This window comes from Ciona intestinalis, unplaced genomic scaffold, assembly GCF_000224145.3.
Source record: "Ciona intestinalis unplaced genomic scaffold, KH HT000150.2, whole genome shotgun sequence".
In the NCBI taxonomy this organism is placed as follows: domain Eukaryota; kingdom Metazoa; phylum Chordata; class Ascidiacea; order Phlebobranchia; family Cionidae; genus Ciona; species Ciona intestinalis.
In genome coordinates this window covers 166,187-174,976 of record NW_004190472.2, presented here as the reverse complement: position 1 = coordinate 174,976, position 8,790 = coordinate 166,187, and the positions used below count along the sequence as shown (strand labels likewise).

The window sequence follows — 8,790 nt, the reverse complement described above, 5'->3', positions numbered from 1 at the left end:
TGTGTAACATCAAGAGGTGCCAGGGTGGCATGTCGCTCCAAAACAGAGCCAACATATAATATATATTCGCCATATTATACTTTAACCACGACTAGGGTTTAACTGCGTTTAAAGTCACCCCAGGTTTAAAATGCGATGACTCAAAAAGTGGTTGTCTTTAAATGAACGGCAACTATTACAGGTTTAGAGACACTTATATCCATTTCTCTTTAACCTTTTTTTTATTCTTTGTGGGTGAGGTCCTTGTCAAGGACCTGGGATTTAGGCCAGATACCCGGAAAGCCCATTTAAGTCTTCCATGCGACCGATGCCGCATCGTTGCAGTCAAAATAGCTGTTTAACCTGTTTTTAAACTATTGTTTCTCAGGAGAAAGCTGCTAAACCATCAATACCAATCCGAACGAGAAGAACTGCTAAACTAAGAGTCCATAAATAGATGATGTTTGAATGAATGTAAAACAATTTTGAAAATTCATTATCGTAATAACCACTGCCTTCTGTATAACTTTCATGGCAATAAATGAAAGTTGTTCTGCGCATAAAAAAACACTTTTTTTTCAACAGCAATGAGACTTGAACCTTGCACCTTTTAGTCATACATATTGCGTAAATGAGATGGCAATAAATGAAAGTTGTTCTGCGCATAAAAAAACACTTTTTTTTCAACAGCAATGAGACTTGAACCTTGCACCTTTTAGTCATACATATTGCGTAAATGAGAGAGTTTTACAGCAATGTGTATTTAGGATCTGCATATGCTTAGTAATTACAAAACATGGTCAATATAGAACGCAAAAAAAATTCTGCAAATGAAATGATAAATTGGGAATAATACGATGTGCAACTGCTATTTATTAAAAATGATGATTGTAATGTTTGTAACATACTCAAACGTACTGCGGTTTATTACATTGGTTTTCTATACCCCCTCTGGCATTCTTTGCATACAATGGTTTTAAAGTTCTAAAACAGGTTGTCTACATTAAGGTGAATGAGACTCAAAAGCACAAAATTTTCGCCCTGATAAAGACGATCTGTATAAGACGTTGATATATGAGTAAGCAAATAAATGCCAAGGAAGCTGTTTTAGGAAACGAGTGTAATATATAGTAGGGTGGGCACATAATATCCTGATCGTGTTTTAAACAATTAACAACGGTGTATGGAAGTGAAAAGGATACGGTTTCATAATTCTTTAAAAGTTCTTTGTTTACTACCAAATGGTATTAAAAAATAGAATGAAAAGGTGTCCCATCCTACTATATATATATTACTAGTCAAAATATTCAAGTTTTATCACCCATGCCCATTCGCATGGTAGCTGAGATACAGGAACAACTGGTAGGTTAACAACTATGCCTTTATTAGACACCACAGATGACTGACGCCATGTTATAGTGGGTCCTGTCCAACCAAGCATGGAAACTTTAGAATACTCAGTGACAACAGGGGTTCCTAGAACTAATGCATTATCCTTAGGCCATGATAGCATAAAGGCGTAAACTGCCCCAGATTTTTCAGTGTACCAAATATTTGGGGTAACCGAATCATTCTGTGACGACCAAGGTTTGCTTGAATAAACAGCTTCACCGTTCACTTTGAGCCAACTTCCAAACTCCCTCAGTCTATCTTGAAACACAGGGGAAATCATACCAGCCTTGGTTGGCCCTACATTCATAAGCATGTTCCCACCACAACTAATAGTCGAAGCAAATGTCTGGAAAGATAAAATGAAACCTGATTTGTACGGTTGAAATTATAGGTAATTTGGTGCCAAATTATAGCCACTTTGGCTCACACAGTAAACAAAAAATATGTAATTAGCCAACGCAGTTTGTACAGTTGGAAATATACTGTAATTTGGTGCTGTCTTTTATAAACACAGGATAGTTAGACACACATTTCTAAGAAAAAAATCTAACTTATTGGTTGTAATGTTTACTAATTAATGCAGTGGGTTTGGTACCTATGAATAGGCAGCATACATTTATAAAAACAGAAATGCATCTATACATATATTATGCTTGATGAATACAAACAAAGTATTATGCCCAACTCACTGAAATAATATCATGTATAGTTAAGTAATCCTGTATGTTAGCATTTCTTCTATATCCCCATGAATGACGATCAATTGTCATGCAGTTCTCCCATTTATGATGTTGTAAAACACCAGGGTTATATTTATCGGAACAAGAGTAGAATCCTCCATGATGACAACGGATGCCAGTTCCCCATCTGTCGTTGGTAACCACGTGGTCCTGTGTGAATGCATGTTATTTGTTTTCGCTTATTTGTCCTCGCGTGGCACGGTAGCTTTAAAATGGTTCTGTTTTATACAACAATCGCTATGAAACGGGTGTTCTGTTTTTATACACTTCATGCTCTTTTACGAGTTACCACATATGTAACCTATTTATTCTCGCATGGTAGGGAACAGGTTTTTGCCCTTGCAGGACAACAACAGGTGTTATAAAACAGGTATTTCGTTTCATACAACTTGTGGCCACTTACCGGTGATTGTTTTTTATATGGAGACAATATGGACAACCCATAAGTGAAAACTTGGGTTTAAGAAATTACTGTTAAGTTTCTTCTACATAGACACATACACCCACAATGGTAAACACTTTGAGCCCGTATCTTGTAAAACTTCTCACCTTTACAGGACTATCATTATACAACCAAGCTAAAAATTCGGTCGAATTCCAATAAACATCGGGCGCAAAGTCACCATCGGACCACACGATGTCAGGCTTGTATTTATTAACAAGCTCGTACAACTCAGGCATCGACTTCCTTGCGACGAAACTTTGACTTTTGAAATGGCCAGCTTTGTCCCTTTAATGAATGAGTTAAGTAATTGATTTTGATTACAACAGCAACAGGCAAAACAGAACATCTGCACATAATGACTGTTGTTGCCCACCATGCGAGGACAAATAAGTTGCATTCGTTTATTCAATTTTACTTGATTTTAAAAATGTTGGTATGACAGACAACATTTTGGTCCATTAGGATCACAAGTAAAAAAAATTTCAAGATATATTACAATTTTTGGAATGCAAAACTATTCAACCTACTGTATATAGAGTGGGTGAAACCACTCAAACAACGAATGGTAAACCCCAAACTTTAGATTTGTGCGATTTCTTATGGAGGATGCCAGGTCACCAACTAAATCACGATGTGGGCCGACATCCATTGAGTTCCAATTCCATGAAACATTAGAAGGCCAGTTGGTGTAGCCTTCATGGTGCTTGCTGGTAAGGACAATGTACTGGGCCCCAGAATCTGAATGAATGTAATAAATAATAATATAATAATAACTTTATTTGTTTCTTCGATTACGGTAATTTAAAAATACTGTAAATGAAAAGACAGGATATAGCAACAAAACAACAGTTATTAAAACCTATTTATTCTTGTGTGGTGGGACAATGACAGTCAATATTAAACAGATGTTTAAACATCACATACTGTTGTGGTGCACAAAATTTTGTTGGTGATTATTTTGTTCGTTTTTTTCCTTTTTACAACAATTTGGACAGCCTATAAGAAACCACTGGATTGTAGTAATTTGATTAACTGTCTTGCCCAAGGACACACAAGCATATTAATGGTAACAGCATCAAACCAATAACCTTGACCCACGACATCTATAATAGATTGTTTGATGCAAATGCAACTAGTAATATATACTTTATTCGCAGAGCCCTTGGTACAATTTATGACAAAAGAAATAAACTTTAATGGCAAAGCTTCAAGGCAGCAAATACCTTTAAACAAATCTGCCCATTCATTAGGTTGGAACAACTCAGCTGTAAATTCTTTCGCAAAATCTGGGTATGTAAAATCTGGGGGGTAGTTTCGTTTCATGAAATTAACGATTGCTGCATTTTTTGTTCCCTGTGTTAAAAAGCGAGAGTTAAAAATTTTAAAAACTTAAATATTAAAAACAAGAGGTTTAGTCCTTTGATAAAAACTGCCACAAATAATTTTTGTGTTAGGTAATAATTTCATTTTTTAGTTAGTGGTTATATGGGTCATTAGTTATAAGGGATTAGGAGTGAGATGTTACTCGTTATATGGGTTAGTAGTTTGCAGATAAAGTAGAGGGATTCTTCACCAGTTAATACCTGTAAAGTGCAAGTAAATAAATGCCATGCAAAATATAACCATGTTTAAGAATAAGTTATAACTAAACCAAGCCAACCTACTTTCCAATTCCACCAAAACCACTCATTGCCAAAACTTGGAACAGAGAAAACACCCCAGTGAATAAAAATGCCAAACTTTGCTTCATCAAACCAGCTCGGTAGTGGACGTGAGTCTATTGACTTCCACGTTGGTTCGTATCTTTTTGTGTTTTGCTTTTCATCATTAACCAGTGGTATTTCTTCTTTAGTAAATTCTACCACATTTTCCTCTACTAAAATTTCACGAAGAGATGTTTCTTCAAATGCAGCAGCAAACGCCACATAAGCGAAGAAGAATGCAATTGATGTATACTTTAACATGCTTCTAAAAATGTGCATATATATGAATAAATGTATGAATGTAATAAATAAAAGAATAAACGTAGTAATGAACGAATTTATGAATGTAACTTATTTATCCTCACGTAATAGGGCAACGATAGCTTTTATACCACGGGTGATATAACTTTAAGCCTCTCAATGCGTATGAAGTAACTTGTTACTGCAAAATGCAATAGCAAAGCGGAAGTATAATAATAGCTTTGGTTCATGTTTTGAAAACGTTATGCCAATGTTTACATAAATGTATTTGATTTCTATTGGCTATATGCCGTTACGGTTGAACGACCACAGCTGACGAGTTCATTTTCTTTTTTAGGAAATTTTGTTGATATTTGATTTTGGGGTTAATTTGTAAGAATTAGCGGTCATGGACGACTCTGGTGCTAGCAATAGGTATGTATTGTATTTTATTGGTCAAATAAATGTTAATTTCATTGTTTTATTCCTACAGTTGCGTGGAAGACGAGATTATGGTACTTCAGTCTATTTACGAAGATAAAATAAAAATCCAAAGAGATTTAGAGTAAGTCTGTTTTAGTAATAATAAAATATCAACCCTTTAAAAGTTGTCTTTTGTTGAAAATTGTTTTAAATAAAATTATAAACAAAATAAACAAATTTTGGCAGTATACCTGTTCTTTATGTTTAAATTTAATATTTTTTTTCCTAATTTACAGTAATAAAGTTAAAGAAGTTGGAATATGTTTGTATCCTGCTACAGCTGATGATACAAGTTCACAATATCTTAAGCTTGAACTTGTGTTTAGTATACCAGATCAGGTGTGTATATACAATTGTGCTCGCTTTGCTAAACAAGATGGTAGCCATTCAGCAGAGTATGGCATTTTCTAACAAGATCTCTTTCCTAACACTTTTTCACAGAATTGTATGTTTTACTATCCCTGCCTCTCATGTGTTCATAAAAGTTTGGTGCCTTTGCCTATAGCCCTATAAGATACTTTGTTAAATATTATAATTCTTCTTTAGAATAAAGTTATTAAGGTAAATGAATTATATATACCTTTTTAGTTTAATTTTCCAGTACTCAAAGGTACCTATGACATTTACTTCTGAAGTTTATAAAAGTTTGGCGCATATTCGGAATGAACACCTTTTTGTTAATTATTATAACTCCTCTCCCAAATAAAGATAAATCAATTTACTTATTTCCAGTACCCAGAAGAGCATCTGAAATTTACTTTTAAATCTTCGCGTGGATTATCTGACGAACATCTGAATAAACTGAAACAACAGATGATGGATTTGATTGACAGCCATGATGAGGATGTGAACTTGTTTGACCTCATTGAACTCGCAAAAGAAAGTTTAACCTTAAATAACATACCATGTGACCCATGCCCAGTGTGTCTGCTATCTTTCCAGGTACATTTACTTATTTCAATGAATGGGTGTAACTGTATCATCTCATGCCCCTATTAGAACTTCAGAAAGTTATCATCTTTTTTTTAACTCACATGACGGGACAACAACAGTCTTTATAACACGGGTGTTCTGTTTCATACACCTTGTGCCCTCTTAAGAGTTACCACGTATGTAATGAATGAATGTAATTTATTTATCCTCGCGTGAAAATATGACAGTCGTTATAACACAGGTGTTCATACACTTCTTGCCAACTTACGAGTTAACATGTATGTTACTTCGTGGGTACTTATGATTGTAATACTTCTTTTCGGTTTAATTTCATGTGTCCTTAGGAAAGATAAAAACTTTTTTCATTTATTTAGATACAATTTCATTAACTGGTATATTATTTTTCCGTTGCTACTCTGCTATTATAATTTATTTACTAAACTTTTGGTTGTTATTCCAACTCAGTGGTCATTCATAAGCAGGTCTGAAGTGTATGAATTTAAAAATAACCACCCGTAAACTTACATACGCCGTTACTCGTAAGCTGGCACGAGCTGTGTGAAACAGAACACCAATGTTATAACGACTGTTGTTGCCCTGTCATGCGAGGGTAAAACAAGTTACATGCATTCATCCAGATGATGGTTTTTAGAAGTTCTAATGTGAACATGAGGTGTATACAACAGAACACCTATGTCATAATAATGACTCTGTCATTCTCACTATCATTAGAAAATAAATAAGTTGCATTCATTCAGGCTGATGATGATTTCCTGAAGTCTCCATGTTTCCACCACTTCCATGACCACTGCTTGCTACAATACTACAACCACTACCATTCAAATATCGAGTATTTTCAAACCTCAACAAACCCTATCGATGGCCCACCAAAAAAGAAATCTGAAGTTCCACCCGGACAAGTTCCTTGCCCCATATGTAGAGAGTTGATTGAAGTAGATATTGATGCATTACAAAAAGCAAAGGAACCAGTAACTCAGGTATTGTTGTTGTAAAAAGACTGACATAATAGGAACTCGTACCATAGTAACTATGCTATCTTTAATCTGTATTTTTTAAGTTCATTTCAACAAAAAGTAAAAAAAAAATGATTTAATAGGAACCAGTGCCATACTATCTTTAATATTGCTTTTGTTAATTTCATTCTAGTATCGATAAAGACTAAGAAAAGACTAATCCTAAATCACAAATTCCTTTTGACACTAACTTACGAGATGTATGAAACAGATCACTCGTGTTATAATGACTGTTGTTGCCAGTTGCCACGACATGCAAGGATATATAAGTTATATCCATTCATTTATGCAATATACTGTTGTAAAAATCTGTTTTACTTGAAAAGCTGTATATGGTATACCATTAAATTGTCAGATAAATAACCACAAGCAATTACGTAATAGATATTTTGAGTTTTCTTACACCAGGAACAAAAAACTGTTGGTTGATATCAGTAGTAAACAAAAAAGAAACTATTATGCTTTAATAAGTTTTCTTACAGTCTATTACTCTAACCAGGAACTTTCTGTTGAGAATCTTGAAGAATACAAAAGAAACGTAAAGCAAATGAATGAAATTTATGAACGACAACTTAAAGTCGGTGGTATTATTAATCTAGATGCGGAAAAAAAGAAACACTTGCTCTCAACTGTAAGTAGTGTAGGTCTATTTATGGAAGAGGCATGTTACATTTTGTTCTCTTATAATAATATCTTTGATTTGTCTCGCTGATTAAGATAGAGAATATTGAAAAATATTTCAAACGAAGACAAGATATATATATAGTTACCCACAAAGTAACATACGTGGTAACTCGTAAGCTGGCATGAGGTGCTAAACCCGTGTGAAAACGACTTTAGTTTTCCGGCCACGCGAGGATAAAGATACATTCATTCATTCATATATCAACAAAACAACAGTTGTTAAAATTTCCTTCAGTTAAAAACATGTTTATATTTAATTAGAAGAAAGAAGCATGGTCTCTACACCTACATGATACACTCTCCTCCTATGTATTATAACCATGGTTATACTCTGCATACTTTTAGGGATTATTGTTAGGATAAAAGTTATTATGTTTTTGTTTTACTAGAACCCTTTTGTTCATGTTTTCAGCTCTGTTTGGTTTCTCCAAATTCTCTCTTTAAATATATATTTTATAGATTGAGCAGAAAGCAAAATCCGAAGCACTTGTTGCAAAATCAAAACAAGATGCTCAAACCAAAGTAGTTGGAACGAACAGTTCAAATAGCGATGACAGGAAAACCACCAAAGTATTTCCAAATCCAAGCAAACCCAACCCCCACCAAAGTCACCACAATCATAGAATGGTCCCTGGACGAAAACCATTCACGAAAGATACAACGGAAAAATACAGAAATTATAACAGACCTAGAAGAACTTACCATGAACCAAGAAAACCAAGAAATGTCGAAAATTCAAAATCTCCGCCTTGGAACAACCAACCTAAACCAAACAAACATCGAACAAATTTCAATTCAAGCAATCCTACAAGCAATCCTACAAAGCACCAAAATCATTCAGGAATAAATAAGAAGTCAAATTTTTCAGATGTTAAAACACCTCCTGGTTTTAAACCAATCAGAGTTGGCCCACCACCTGGATTTAAAGCGCTGGAAAAATAGCAAGCAATTTCTAATTCTATTCCCTACTACTGCTATGTTCATGTGTTGTAGGATAATATAGCCTTTTTCAACATTTTCAAAGCTGAGGTTAATTTAAGTTGCAAATGAAAAATTTCCTTTCTTTGTTTTAGTTTCTTTGCCTTCCATTTTCACTATCTTAGTTAGTACAAATAACTTCTTTTATGTTGATACAATACAACTTCATTGTTCTTTAT

At 34.3% G+C, this 8,790-nt stretch overlaps 2 protein-coding genes across 2 annotated transcripts; one reads left to right on the top strand and one right to left on the bottom strand.

Moving 5' to 3' along the window:
- Nucleotides 1–716: 716 nt before the first annotated feature.
- Nucleotides 717–4,557, bottom strand: LOC100186182 (alpha-L-fucosidase-like). The gene is made up of 6 exons (XM_002124204.5): nucleotides 4,221–4,557; nucleotides 3,780–3,909; nucleotides 3,084–3,294; nucleotides 2,661–2,841; nucleotides 2,061–2,261; nucleotides 717–1,717 (listed from the first exon to the last, which is right to left on the bottom strand). Exons 1-6 carry the CDS (start codon nucleotides 4,536–4,538, stop codon nucleotides 1,274–1,276), a joined length of 1,485 nt encoding a protein of 494 aa, XP_002124240.2. The 5' UTR covers nucleotides 4,539–4,557; the 3' UTR covers nucleotides 717–1,273.
- Nucleotides 4,558–4,816: 259 nt separating this feature from the next.
- On the top strand, nucleotides 4,817–8,789 carry LOC100180664 (E3 ubiquitin-protein ligase RNF25-like). Its single transcript, XM_002124071.4, has 7 exons — nucleotides 4,817–4,934; nucleotides 4,993–5,064; nucleotides 5,219–5,321; nucleotides 5,715–5,924; nucleotides 6,674–6,913; nucleotides 7,449–7,580; nucleotides 8,093–8,789. The coding sequence occupies exons 1-7, from the start codon at nucleotides 4,909–4,911 to the stop codon at nucleotides 8,573–8,575; spliced, it is 1,266 nt and encodes a 421-aa protein (XP_002124107.1). The 5' UTR covers nucleotides 4,817–4,908; the 3' UTR covers nucleotides 8,576–8,789.
- Nucleotide 8,790: the final 1 nt, after the last annotated feature.